General features: G+C 42.6%; 1 protein-coding gene across 6 annotated transcripts in view; it reads right to left on the bottom strand.

The window, feature by feature from the left end:
* The window catches only part of MAP3K4 (mitogen-activated protein kinase kinase kinase 4), a 128,921-nt gene that overhangs the window by 26,164 nt on the left and 87,666 nt on the right, over positions 1-15,091 (bottom strand). For all 6 annotated transcript variants that reach the window (XM_004044921.5, XM_004044922.5, XM_019029886.4 and 3 more), the window contains 6 exons: positions 9,708-9,865; positions 6,130-6,246; positions 4,263-4,362; positions 4,074-4,157; positions 2,787-3,053; positions 1,271-1,420 (listed from right to left, as the gene is read on the bottom strand). In XM_004044921.5, coding sequence (XP_004044969.2) covers positions 1,271-1,420; positions 2,787-3,053; positions 4,074-4,157; positions 4,263-4,362; positions 6,130-6,246; positions 9,708-9,865 — 876 coding nt within the window. The remainder of the gene's footprint in view (positions 1-1,270; positions 1,421-2,786; positions 3,054-4,073; positions 4,158-4,262; positions 4,363-6,129; positions 6,247-9,707; positions 9,866-15,091) is intronic.

The following is a 15,091-nucleotide window of genomic DNA, read 5'->3' as shown; positions in this document are numbered from 1 at the left end:
ATATTTTTATACATCAACCACCTGTTGTTTTCTCCTCCTGGACGGCTGCTCAAGCATAAGTACGGGTGCAATTCCACAGAGGGAAAAGTCCATGTACTTCTAGATGACCTCCTCCAATCATGCTGTCCTCATTTCCCTGCTACTCCCTAGTCCGGGGGTTCTCTTCTGGGGCAGATTTTTCCCCCTCCCCTCAACGTCTGGAGACGTTGTCCAGAGAAGTTTTTGATGGTCAAAATTTGGAGGAAAAAGTGGAACTACTGGGATATGGTGAGCAGAGGCCAGGGATGCTGCTAAACATCCTACAATGCACAGGACAGACCTCCACGACAAAGAATTACTGGCCCAAACGTCCACATCGAAGAGGCTGAGAAGCCCTGCCCTAGCTCGAGCTTTTGTCACCTCTGTCAGCAACACCACAATAGCTCCAAATCGGTCTCTCTTTCTACCCACCCTTACACACGAGTGCACACAAGGTCTCCATCAGGCAATCCCCTTACTATGGTTACAAAATATTCTTCCAGCAATCTATAGAGAGAGATAACCTAAATATTTAGTTAATAAATGTTCATAGATAAATTAGACAAATCAGACCAACAGAAGAAAAACAAGTGTTTACGAAATGACTTGTAACTTCAGAGAATGTTTCTTCTTCAAGAAGTTAAGCCTTAATGTGAGTGAGAAGACATAACTGATGGCCTGGAAAAGTGTGGATGAGATCAAGACTGATACATGGGATACAAAATAGAAAGTGTCAAAAACAGGAAATAATGGAAAAAGACAGCCAGGCTGGGGCTTGTCATAAACTTTGAAAGGCCTTTGTACTTCTCTGCAACTTTTTTCTATTATATTTAATTTGGTTGAATTATTTATTAAACAAAACAATAAATAAATCTTCTATTACACACTGCTGATATGGCGTACCTCTAGTAAATACTGGGGATTGTGAAAGGAGAATGAAATTTACACTGGGAATGAAGAGACCTAAATTATTAAATTTTCAACTTTGCCACTAACCAGTCATGTAGCCATTATGAATAAGTCACATAAAGTTCAATTCTCTATCCTTTCCAATTATAAAGTTCTACAGCTTCAGGAAGAATCTCAGAATCTGTAGTTTAGACATAAGAAAATATGTATTGGGAAGAGAGGTGAGTGGGCGGGCAATTCAGGAGCTCAAGTTCCTTGGATGATATTACCTTACACACATTACCACACACTGACGTTCATCAAAAAGGAAAAATCTCAGCTAATGTAGAGGACAGTGTAATACCTTCAGCTGCTGCAAAGCTTTGGCGATGACCGGCTGACTGGATGTCTGCTCCTGGCACAGAGTCATAAGTCCCTCAATGGACTGCTGGAAAGCTTTTCTCTGAATTGTGAGATGGGCAGACTGCATGACAACTAGTAAAAGATTATCCACCTGGGAGGAAAATCAAGCACAGGACATAAAAACCAACCCAGTTACCAGTTGTTATTCTAGTTCAACACCAGTCCAAAACCAATGCCAATCTCAGGGATACCAGGCCAACAACCATCTGATCAGAAGTCATTTTTAAGCAAAGCTTCTCCTACACAGCAACATGCTTCAGTGGGCATTGACAGCTGGGATATTCAGCACCATGGAGAAGAACCCTTTGGGACTGCAGGCATGACATCTTTGAGATATCCTAGAACTTCAAGTAGTTCAGTACTGCCAGTGCAGAGTGTGTGTGAGTGTGTGTGTGTATGTGTGCATGTGTGTGTGTATTGGAGCAGCATGTGAAGAAGGAAAATGTAGGAATAAGACAGAAATCAGATGAGGGGCCTTATACAAAACATTAAGAAATCAAGACTTTATTACTTTTGTTCTTAAGAGATGAAGAATCTTTGCAGTATTTTAAGTAGATCTGTGATGCAATCAGATGTATTATAATGATCATTCTAGAAGCACAAAAACAAACACAGAATTGGAGAGACAGAAGGTGAGGTTTGAAGCAGGGAAACTCAAAGTCAGAAACTGCAATAGTTCAGGAGAGGGATGGTAAAGTGCTGACTATAGCAGCTGCTCTGGGGATGCAGGGAAAGGATCATTTACTGGAAATGCTTCTGGCTTTCCAGGGCAAGGTATTAACTGGAAAGATGGGAGGCTGAATTTATATTAGCTGTCACACTTCTGGTTTAAACATGTGAGTGAACGCGGAACCATTCACCGAGACGGAATATAAAAGCAGAGTTGTTGGGGTGAGGGATACAGCAGGCCAGTGTATACTCAGTTCTGGTGAGGCTGAGCTCAAGGTGCATATGAACACTCACCATGACTGTTCCTAAGCTGAACACAGATAAATGAGAAAGCTTCTCATAGTTTATAACTAATGAGTTATAGAAACTGTCACGAGGTCCCTGTTAGGTAGGGAGGGGATAGCCTTCACTACAAAAAATTAAAATTAAATAACCAGTAAACCTGAGTACTTGGAGAACTGGGATTTCTACAACTACAAATTATATTAGTGACATAACTCCTTTTAGATCATAGCTCCACAGATCTAACTACATGACTGAACTAAGAAAAGATATAAACCAGATAGATGGTTTATTTCAAGTATTCCAGTATAATTTAACTTAACAGAATGATATATTGTACAAATTATGCTGCAAAATGACCTATTAACACATTGAGGCATATTTTTGGGAAGTATATACTTGTGATTACTAGGGTAGTCAAACCCCTCATTCATGAGCAGCTAACAGTTCATTCTTACTAAAAGTCCTTGAAGTAACACTGCTGCAAAGTTGGAGATGAGCTGTACCTGCATGCTTCTCAGGGTGTCAACAGTCTCCACCTGAGGCACGACTTTGACAGGCTGTGCCTCCCAGGTGCCCCAGCTGTCCTCTGAATCACGGGCTCGATCACCGTGCTTGGTCAGAAGCAGATAGGCATCGATGAGTACGTCATCTGAATCTTTCGAACAGTCCTTTCCTGCAGCTGCATTGAGTAACTGCAAAATAATACTCTTCTCCTCAGCAAGAGTGTCTGGAACAAACATTTGCAAGTTTTCTAACCCAGGAATTTGCACCTGCAAAAGACATAATCCAAAATCTTAAGGAACACTGTACATTAGAGAAATAGGTTATTTAAAACAAACCTAGGAAAGGAGAGGCAGGTTTGGGAAAGGGAAAGTGGGAAGGGCATGAATTGGAGCAGTGAGGGAACTGCAGGTAGCCGGCTTCAGTGTGACTGAAGGAGGCAGGAGGAGGAGAGTCTGTGAACGCACTGGAGGAGAGGCCTTACAGAGTCTCCCCGATTATTGGACATCCTCCTCACTGCTTTATTTTCAACAACAAAGAAAATACTCAACGGGGAGGCAAGGCAGCCTGAAAAAACCTCAACCACTGCTAGTTTGTGATGCTTACAAAAAGTCACCTGGCTTGGGAAAAAGGCAAAAATTGTTAATACAGATTCTCTAATTATTCCAGGACAGGGAGTCAGGGGTTCATCACAAGAAGGCTCCTTGAGATCAGTTTCTCAAAGGGTACACATGTGGTGGCACGGTGCAGGTCATCCCTCCCACTCTCAGTATGGGAGCGGGATACAACTGTGGGCTTGGGATAAAATGTCCAGTGATGACATCACATACGGATTCTAACAGTGCTAAATCTCAAACAACTTAAAGTGGAGTAAAGTTGCTGACTCAAAAAGTGGCTCTAGTGATGACCAGGATCTTGATGTCAAAGATTCACTGTAAAACCTTTGAACTGCATCAGGAAATATAAGGGTGAAAAACAAAACCATAATTTAAAATGAATATTATCTCCTTATACACATTATTTTAAATATGTGTAACTAAATTAATAAACAGCATGAGTAAACTTTTTATTATTTATCTACACTCTGAAGACAAGTTAGTAAGTCAAGTATGAAAAAGACTGTGTCATTATTCCACTGGTGAATTACAGGAGAGTCTTACAACTGGGGTTGTGGTACAGCCTTCAGAGCCTGTAATATTTACTATCTGGACCTTCAAGAAAAAGTCTGCCTGTTTTAGAATAAAGAAGGAAAGGCAAAATGTTTCAATCACACCATTTGAAGTACTTACCTTGACATACTGTTTTGATTTCAGAACATCCAGGAGGTCTCTAACTGGGGCTGAAAGCCTGAATTCTGCTGCTATTTCCAGGTCCTAGGATCACAGTTACAAAGAAACTTCTTTACAGTTAGCATTAAAAAAATAAGATAAAAGAAAAATAAGAAAAAAGGTACTAATTAATCGGGATTGCAAGCTCACCTTTCTCAACATTTTAGCAAATCCAAGTGCTTTGGAAGCCCTTTCTCTGGCTTCATGGAAGAGCTCCTTCAGGGCTCGACTGATCTCTATAACAGACCTCCTGCCAAGTGGATTCAAGTCCAGTTAGAACACATTAGGGAATATTCCAGAGGTGCAAGAGGGATTTAACAATAAAGATGAAGCAAATTCCAAATCACAGTAATAAATAAAGACTGAGGATTTTTTAAATGGGAACAAACAATTATTGAAGATGTAGTCAAAACATTCAGAAGCCTGCTCCTGACAGTTTTGTAGAAAATATTCATATCCTTTCAATGTAAGCAGGGCACATTTAATAACCTTCAAATAACAGGAAGCTCAATTTTCTTAACATTTCATTATGATCATTTCTTGGAGTTTAAGGTTAAGTTCTTAACTCCTGGATCGTAATCTAAAAAGAAATATATACAGTGTGATCTGGGAAATATTTAACAACTGGGTGCCCCTAAATTACTATCTTATGTAATGCACGCTGATCTCTGTGGTGTAAATACTCCCATCATAGCTAATTTCAAGGCAGCAGTATGATGTCACTGAGCAATGAAAAGGGAAGAGATGTGCATGATCAGCTCTCTCAAGCCGGGAGAAGCAGCTCCAGCACACCACTGCCCATGGCCCCCTGAACTGGAGCTGGAGCCACTCTCTAGTTCACCATCTTCTTTCCTGCCTTCTCATGTTTCTTTGGAATCTACATGCTTGGGGTTATTTTGAACCCACCATGTTAGCTCTCAAAACTGTGAGACCTACAAACTTATTTATTCCATTTCTCAGCTATTCAATATTTTCCCAGGTGAGAAACCATGTGGGAACTTCTTTCTTTAACCTTGGCATAAAAACATACCAGGTGTTCTGAAACTCAAAATGTGTTTTTCATCAAACCTTGAATGGTGAGCGAAAACATTTTAGCTTTGGAGAAGTCAGTTCTATTTGAGCTTTCGCTAAGTTTGACTCATATGACCTTGCTGATTCTATGGCCACAAAGTTGCTATACGCCTGATACATATACCACAAAGAGTAGCAATTTCAAAAGGTTCGACCTAAATACTATCTGCACAGAATTGGAGGAAATTCAACAGAGAAAACCATTGTTTCATACACTTAAGTTTAAAGTTCAACAGAAGGAATGCACTAAGAATAAAAATGTACCAAATGTCATTAAAATGTATTAATAGACCACTACACAGATTTTTTAAGAACAGAAACTAATATAAAAGGCATCCCAGACAATGTAAATAAAGAAAATTCTACTCATTTTTTTCAGTCAACTTTATCTCTTTATCTTTAGTTTTTTTTTTTTTTGAGACGGAGTCTTGCTCTGTCACCCAGGCTGGAGTGCAATGGCATGATCTCGGCTCACTGCAACCTCTGCCTCCTGGGTTCAAGAAATTTTCTGCCTCAGCCTCCTGAATAGCTGGGATTACGGGTGCGTGCCACCACGCCCAGCTAACTTTTTTTGTATTTTTAGTAGAGACGAGGTTTCACCATCTTGGCCAGGCTGGTCTTGAACTCCTGACCTGGTGATTCACCCACCTCGGTCTCCCAAAGTGCTGGGATTACAGGCGTGAGCCACCGCGCCCAGCCAGTTGGCACTATTTTTATCACACTAAATAAATTCTAAGTTCCCCTTCAAAGAAAATTTCACATAAAACCATAACTAAGAAATCACATGAAAAGACAAGACAGTTATAAATAAATCCCTTTACATCTACTGCCCAAATTCTTCCAGGCCAACACAATTTGGTTTGAACAAGGCTCCTTCTAGGATCTCACCATGAGGAAGGAAACTACGAGGTAAGAAGTGGAAGGGGAAAGGAAGCACAACTCCAACCTGATTTCGTCGGAAGCACTGCTGTCATCCGCACTAGTCCAAAATTCAGCACAGCTCTCCTGTAAGCCAAATTCTAAAAAACTTCCTGTAGATTTCAGCAGCATTCCTGCAATGTCACTAAGGGAACAAAAATAAAAATAAAACAGAGAAGAAAACTGTCCCTACTCATAGCCTAATTCTTGACTGAGAAACTTGAAAGGCTCAGCTACTGCTCTAATGGTTTAAAAATCAAAAATGAAAAATTTATCTTCTTTTAATATAAAACCCTAGACGTGGAAAAATAGGAATCTGGATTATGACATGTACCTACCTTTCTTCTACTACCACAGTATCTCAATATAAACCTTAAAATCTTAAACTGTATTCATAGTAGCTATGGAATTAGTACACAAATGTTATTTCCATCTAAATGGAAATTTTCCATAAAATGGCCTCAAACTAAATGATAGGATAAGGGGGAAAGGGAATTCCTTAAATTCAACTGTTTTTACAAATTTCCCCCACAATTAGCTTTGTATAGTCAATAAACATGCAACACTCTAACTGGCTGATCCTTCTCATAGAGTACACAATTCTAAATACTAGTGTTAAAATGTACACCCCAGTATATAAAATGAATCTAAATGAGTGAAGTAAAATTCAACAACAGTTTACTGACTTAGGATGTTCAAGGAAAAAAACTTAGGATCTAGTAACAGAGAGCAGGTAAGCATAGAACTAATATCAGATGCAGCAGGAGGTTAGTGCAAGGCTTGTCGGAGGAGGAGAAAGACCAACCCCGAAGGCACAGTTTCAGACCCAGCTGAAGGCATGGCTTCATGTCCAGAAAGCCCTGCAACGGGACTTGCAGGCAAATGCAGAATTTTAACAGGTGGACTGATAGTGGGAAGAGGAAAATCTGCGAGGAAGAAAATGGAAAAGGCGGAAGGAAAGTCCAGGAAGAACAATAAATATGATCAAAAAGCATGAAGATGTAGTCAAGCAAGCATGTTCATGAAAAAAGAAAATCAGCCAATCTGAAAAGCAGTGGGTATTTAGGCTACAAAGGGACAGGGGAAAGTCCTGCGGCCATGCTGTGGAGGGCAATGGATGTCATGCTCATTAGTTTGGCGTTTGATAAGCAAAGAGAGTAAATTTTAAAATATCTGATTGGGAAAGGGGTCTGATTGGAAACAATGCTTTTAAAGAGAACATTATACAAAAATACTAGAATGTACTTATTCAACAAATATTGAGTGCCTATTATGTACTAAGCAGCAGCAAACAAAACCAGTAAAAGCCCTCCAGTGGATGGAGAAACACAATAAATAAAACAAAAATGTGAAATGTATTTCAGGTTATTGGTAAGTGCTATGGAGAAAAGGAACAGAGAAAAAAGCTAAGGAGTTGTGGGTAGGAATTTCCATCTTAAATATACCGAGAAGGTAACATCTGGATAAAGACCTGAAGGAAGTGGGGAAACAAGTCATGAAAATTACTGGGAGGAAGAGCACTCCATGGAGAGGGGCCAGCTGGTGAAAAGGGCCTGAGGCTGGAACATGCCTGGCCTGAGACAGTGAGGAAGCCACTGTGGCTGGGAAGCGAGCACAGGACAGGAGGGTCTAGAAGGAGGACAAAGACGTAATGAGAAATAGGACCATGTCAGGCCTTGCGGGCCATTGTTAGGCAGTCTTACGTTTCCTGAGTAAGATGGGGAGCCACTGGGAAATTGAGAGAAGACAATGGTCTAACATACACTTTAACCAGACCATTCAGGCTGTGGTGTTGAGAATAAACTCTAGGAGGCTTCAGGCAGAAGTAGGGAGACTGTTTAGAGAGCTACTGCAATAACATACGTGAGAAATGACAACCTGGGAAGAGTGGAAGTGTGGAGTGCTTGAGAGGCAGAGGTCAGATTCTGGATATACCCTCAAAGGACAGCCAAAAAGAGTCGAGGTAGTGTGTGCAGGAAACAAAGGAGTCAGGGCTGATTCCAACACTGACTGACCCTGGGAGAAACAGTGTTTGAAGCAGGAGCTGCTGCTCTAATACAACAGATAAGATGCAGTGGAGTCCAGAACTAGAATAAAAGTGGACTGTTCACAAGAAGGGGGAATGAAAAAGCCCTGGAGCTTCTCAGGGCGAGGATCATGAAAGCAAAGGCCAGAGACTGCACTCTAGGGAATTTGAAGGACAAGCAAAAGATAGAAACACAAAGACTGACAAGAGGAAGTGAGGGTACAGTGACACTAAACAACATGAATTTGTAGTGAAACTAAAGAGTAACCTTTAAAAACATTTTTTCAACAAAGCTTGACAGGTTGGAAACAGAAAATGCAAACAGAAGGAATTAGGCAAAGCAGAATCATGGAAAAGTAAGGGGGGAGACATGTTGCGAATGACAATGAATGCCTTTTTTAAAAAGGCTGACTATGGGCACCAAGCTGAACAGACAAGCAAAGACAGCCGGGGGATCACAGCCTGACGGATGGAGTTATGAGGAGAGCAAGTTCACTGTCCACTCCAAATAAAGAGAGACAATGTAAAAAGAACTGGCCATTAGAACAGAGAAGTGGATACAAGATTCTGAGAGACTGAACATAGGAGAGATCAGCAGAGTCAAGAACAAAGCTAAAGCTAGAGTCCTGCAGAAGTCACACTGATGGAACCGGGAGACAGGGTAGGCAGCAGAAGCTGCTGCTCTAATACAACAGACAAAATGCAATGGGGTCTAGGACTAGAATAGGCATGCTCTTATGAATGAGACTTTATAAAAGGGAGACAGAAAAAATAAAACGCCTGATGAGACAAGTGGGAGAAGGTGGTGCCAAAAGACAGCAGCAGAATCTAAAGCACAGAAGGACACTGATCCTCATCTGAGCCAAAGCAAGTCCGAGGTGCAGTGGCCACCAGCAAAGACCACGGAGACGCGGCCTGTGCCCAGCGATCCCAAGCTTGCATGCAAGATGTTCATTTCCTAGAACTGACAGACCAGCCCTGTGACTCTGCACTGCTCTCTTCATGATTCCCCCTTGTTTACACTTCTATTCCTTCACCCTATATACACCCAATTCATAGAGTCTGTGATGAGCACTACATTCCCCAAACAGTGGCAGTAAAAATGCTTAAAATACTTCTTAAGTTCTGCATGTCCCCACCAAGACTGATATACGCGGGTATATGGTACTCTTGAAGGACTTACAATCTCCTTCCTTTTATTAGGGGGAAAAAGAGTTTATTCTAGGGCAGAAGTTCTCAAGCTCAAAGCTGACATCTGAGTGGATAATTCTGTTGTGGGGCTGTTCTGTGTGCCATGAATGTGCGGCAGCCTCCCTCCCCCCGCCCACTCGCTGCCAGGAGCATCTTCCCAGTCATGACCATCAAGTGTCTCCAGATACTGCCCAATGTCCCCAAGGGGAAAAAATCACCCCTGATTGAGAAACACCACCCAAAACTTGGAAGGGGGCGCACATGTGAGATATGGATAACTGCAATTTTCATGCAACTAAACATACAAACACATAGGAGAGAATCAGTGAGTAAATGGTGTGAGAGTGAGAAGGTGGGAGCGTCGCGTTCAGAAGCACAAGGATTCCTACCAGAAAAGCTTCCCGGCCTGTGCTTCTCCTCCCCGTATGTAATGAGTTATTTCTTTGGTGAAATTCCATTCTTCTTCTAACAGATTTTTTAAACTATGTGATGCTTGAGGTAATTGCTGTAGCATTTGGATCCAGCTTCTCATGTAATCAAAATACACCTTAAAACACAAAAAGTAAAGGGAGACATTTGAAAGTAGAACTTGGCAACTCAGCGCTCTCACCTGAAAGCTACACATCAGCAGGGTAAAGTGGGGGCGGGCGGGGGGATGTCACAGGCACGCAGCACCGACAGAAGCAAGGTTCTCACCGCTGTTAGCTGAGGTCTAAATAAGGATTTTTTTAAAAAATCACAAAACTAACTCCCCAGCAATTTAACATATTATTGACAACCCCTTCAAAATCCTAACAACAAAATGTTCACAATCTACAATAAAGGGGAAAAAATCAAAAGAACAGTACCCAGAACTTTTCATTATGAATGTACTGTCAACATTATTCCTTTAAGAGGTTACAATCTTCACTTAATGACCTACTTTAGCTTGAAATGGTGCCTTATGTGCAGAGAGGAGGACGTCAACACCCTTCTTCGCACCACCCCTTCCTAACATCCGGATTTGGGTGATAAAATGTTTTCAAGGCTTGCAACATATAAATGATGATCTAAAACCAAAATACCCAGTTGTTCTGAAGTGGGATTTATGCCCACCACAAGTCCTATTACAACAGCTTTCCCGTTCTTAAATCCTCCTTTGGATTTATCCCGTGGTCAGCAGGGTTCAACTATCAAGCAGTTTTTCTCAACAAGTTTGCAATGGCCACCTTCTAGAACAACCCTGTCTATGGACTCCTTTACTTAAAAGAATAGCTTGACGGGGTAGGAGATATTTGAGTCACACATTCTCTCTCGGAACTTTTCAGACATCACTCCACTCCCTTCCAACCCCGAGTGTGACTCAGCGTGAAGCAGTCTGTCGCCAGCCTGAGCGCCCACCCACCACTGCTCTCCCACATCCTGAAGGTGACTACACTCGGATTTCCACACTCAGATGTTTACAGGATTCCTTTCTCTATCCTAGGTTTCAGTGTTTTCACCAGGCTACATCTCAGACTTCATTGTTGGGAAAGATATTTTTCTGAGATCTAGTAATAACTTTCAGTAGGCAAATCTGAAGTCTATTCTTTATCTCAAGACAACTCTCTTCTGCTGTATCGTTCACTGTGTCTGAGTCCTCCATCCTCCAGGTGTGTGGTGTGACTCTGCAGTTCTGGGTCTGTTATGACTAGAGTTGTGTGTGCAGAATCTGCAATTCATGGGTCTACCATCCTCAACACCAGGCTCAGAACCGCCCTTTCACTTCTTGGTGAGCTCCCCCATCTCCGTGTTTTTCCTTCCTGAGGACAACAGCTTCTTCCTTGCGGCCCCCAAGGGGCAACTATCTGTCTTTTTCTTTTTCTTTTTTTTTTTTTTGAGATGGAGTTTCCTCTTGCTGCCCAGGCTGGAGTGCAATGGCACGATCTCGGCTCACCACAACCTCCGCCTCCCGGGTTCAAGCGATTCTCCTGCCTCAGCCTCCTGAGTAGCTGGGATTACAGGCATGTGCCACCACAACTGGCTAATTTTGTATTTTTAGCTGAGATGGGGTTTCTCCATGTTGGTCAGGCTGGTCTCAAATTCCTGACCTCAGGCGATCTGTCCGCCTCAGCCTCCCAAAGTGCTGGGATTACAGGCGTGAACCACTGCGTCCGGCCAACTCTGTCTTTCTATGCACTCAAAGGCTGCAAAGTCAGCTTCCTCCTGTTCCCACTGCTCCTTTATTTTTTTTTTTTCTTGAGACAGGGTCCTGCTCTGTTTCCCAGGTTGGAGTGCAATGGCATGATCTTGGCTCACTGCAACCACTGCCTCCCAGGTTCAAGTGATTCTCCTGCCTCAGCCTCCTAAGTAGCTGGGACTACATGCGTACACCACCATGCCCAGCTAATTTTTGTATTTTTAGTAGAGACGGGGTTTTGCCATGTTGGCCAGGCTGGTCTCGAACTCCTGACCTCAGGTGATCCACCAGCCTCGGCCTCCCAAAGTGTTGGGATTACAGTCGAGAGCCACCGCACCCGGCCCCAACTGCTCCTTTTAAACCATAATTTGTACATATTCTTCTTTAGAAAGCAAAACAAAAGACCCTGCCCCTTTAAGATTTACATCATCAGCCACACCACTGGCCCCCTCTTCAGACTGTCACCTATGGACTTCTAATCGGCCTTCATCTAACAGTCTTCCCTCCATCTCGGGCTTGGTCACCCTGCCGTGGCTTAGCATCATGCGGAAAACCCACTGAACACTTCTTCAGTCCAGCTTCCTGACTGCCTCCATCTCCAGTGGCCCTTTCTCCACTTTTGATGGGGTTCCACCTTGGATCTTGTCATTGCCAGAACTGCTCCAACCCCCAAATCACCAGTTCAAACACCTGATAATAAAGCCCCCTCTCCTCCTTCCAGGAGATTTGTTCAACCACTACCACTGCAACTTGTTTTAGCCCTGCCTGGAACCCAGTCCACTGACTGCTCATCTTTCTGCAACTCACAACCCCTTCCTTTGTTCACTTTCCTCTGGCTTCAGTTCAGATCCCATGGGCTTATCCTTTCAACAGCACTGCTATCAGCATGCTGGCGTCCCCGCTGCTGCCTGCACCCTGCAGCCCCTTACTGTCTTTTCATCTCACCTGTTGGTCAAGACCCCAAAGCTGGCTTAAGCCTAACCATCCCATTCCCCCTGCCCACACTCAAGGAGCTGGGGGGACTAGTCATAATCACCAGCCACATAACATTTCTGGGAGTCATATTTCTATCTCTACTTAGCTCACTTTCCTTCTGTCTAGAGCCACTAGTTTGAAACTTCCCCATTTTCCTCCAACTGCCAATACCCACCACCACCCATTCTCAGCAGATGATCTCTACCTCTCCACACAAAAATAGAAGTCATTTGGTATAAAATCTTCCTGGTCCCAAACATGCAAACCTACGGGGTTACATCCTCTCTTCCTCCCTTCTTTATAGCAGAGGAACTACTGTTCCTCCTAATCCCAAAGCTTGTGCTTTGAGTTTGAGAACCATCTCCTCCAGAAGTCTGAGGAACCTCACCCTTTTCTCGTATATACATATTAATACATATATATATATATATATATATATTTTTTTTTTTTTTTCCATCTCTTTCCCTTAGCTTGCAAAGTCAAGCCTGAGGGCTTTCAAATGCCCTCAGCCCAATTTAAAACTCCTCACCGGACTCACATCTTCACCACTCACCCAGCTGCAGGAGCTGGACACCCACAGTCACTCCCAACACCTTGTTCACATTTGATCCACCCGAGTCCTGCCATTTCACTGCCTACGTTTCCTTTGAATCCTTATACTTCTTTCTGAATGTATGTTACCCCCTCTAATCCAAGGACTTGCATGTGCATTCCTGGAATGGCCTTGAACCGTTCCTCTCACATCTGCTCTGGACCCCCAGCCTACTCTCCACCTGCAGCTGGAGCCCCCACAGGCTGCCTGGGGTACCTTGCTCTTGCCAGGCTCCTTTCCCAAGCGGACCACACCTGCTACCAAAAAGGGGCTTCTCTTGATCCCTCTCTTTATAAGTTAAAAAGCAAAGAGGCTAAAAAAATTCTAAAAAGTATTCTACAAGTATCACCCAGAATAAACAAATGTTAGTATTTTGTCATATTTGCTTTAGATATGTTGTTGTGGATTTAACTTAATTTTTAAGTTCCGGGGTACATGTAGATGTTTTTTTTCAATAAGAAATAAGATACCAGAAAGTTAGTTTCTCCTTTGTTCTCTCTTCACTTCTATCTCTTTCCTCCCTCCCCAGAGGCAACAATGATCATGAACTGAGCACATTTCCTTCTAGTCTATAAGCTTTTTAAAACAATCTCTTATTATAGAAACTACAATATATAGTATTGTTTGGTCTACGTTTTTCATCTGTTACCTAAACTGGATTATAATGTATATAAATTTCCGATAAGTTGCAATGCTCCCCCCTCAGAGAAGCCTGACCTCCACAAAAAGTTGAATCTAACTAACCACAGTCCACAAAAGACCTGTGCCTTTCCTGAGGGCATTTTTCTCAGCTGTAGTCTTGTTCACATGGTTCTACAATCACCATGGACCCCACTATTCTTAAACTCTAAGAGGGAGTTTACGCTCAGCACTAGTTCCTTGGTCCCCGCATGGTGCCTGCCTGGCACACAGTGGACACCCAATAATTATCTGTAGGATGAAAACTTAAGAGCTTCCCTGCTTCTTTGTTCTTTGTTCTTCTGCAGAAACTCAAATTGTGTACATGCGAGCTCTCTTGTGTCTCTTCTATAACTACCACATCTCGCCCATCATTTTCATATTTTCAATCCTTATAAATCCTTTTAAGTGGTTTCCTTAAGGCTATCACATGTTCCTACATCATGTATTATTATGTTTATTGTCTTGGTTACTTCTGAGGCCAGGGACCCAGGAAATGAGATAACAATTCACAGCTTTGATTTAGATTTGATGTTCCAAATGCTCACCAAGTTACTTCCTTTGACCTACATGCTTAAGTGTCTCAGTTTTTCGAGTACAGTGGATGTCCTAACACAGAGTAAAGCCCCCAAGCTCACACACTTTCTGCATCATAACTTGCTAATCACTGCTTCCCCTCCCCCTGCTAAGAGAGCTCCCATTCCGCAGTCTTCCTGACAACCAGAGAAGGCTGCGGTGTCGCTCGCGCTCCTTCTGTCGGGCAGCTCTTCAGTCAACAACAGAATACCTGGAGAGACAGGCTCAGCTTCGGTCACGGCTGTCACACCCCTAGATATCAAGGCTCTAGTTAATCTCTGGGTGGGCCTTCTGGGCCTAAGGCGGAAAAGTATTTAGAGCTTGGGTTTACCTTCATTTTAGTTTACACTTCAAGGCAAATAATTCTAAGTCTTTTTATTTTTGGAAGGGTATGGGAAAGGATATTGTGGCCAATTTCCTCCTTCTCTGAAGAAGGAATTTTTCCATTTGCTGTTTTCGGTGGGTTTCCAGACAAGGGTGTTAAACATAATTTGATTGCCAATTCAATTGCTATTCTTTCCTTCCTTCCTAATAGAAACACTGATTTTGTTTGGGCTCCCCTAGTCCTCAGAACACACCTTTGCCCTGATCCTTCTAGCACATTATAGGCCATAATTTTAAAACACTGACAGTCTCTAGTTTTTTCATCTGTGAGAAGAGAGATGTGGATAATTGACAGTAATGCCAAAACTAAACTCTAAGCCTTTCTAAAACTAACTAGCTGTGAATGTTGGTAAGTCACTTAGCCTAGGCTTCCACTATCACACAGGCTCACCAATGGCACAGAAACTGGC

Source organism: Gorilla gorilla, chromosome 5 (genome assembly GCF_029281585.2).
Source record: "Gorilla gorilla gorilla isolate KB3781 chromosome 5, NHGRI_mGorGor1-v2.1_pri, whole genome shotgun sequence".
In the NCBI taxonomy this organism is placed as follows: domain Eukaryota; kingdom Metazoa; phylum Chordata; class Mammalia; order Primates; family Hominidae; genus Gorilla; species Gorilla gorilla.
This window is presented reverse-complemented; position numbering and strand designations above follow the sequence as displayed.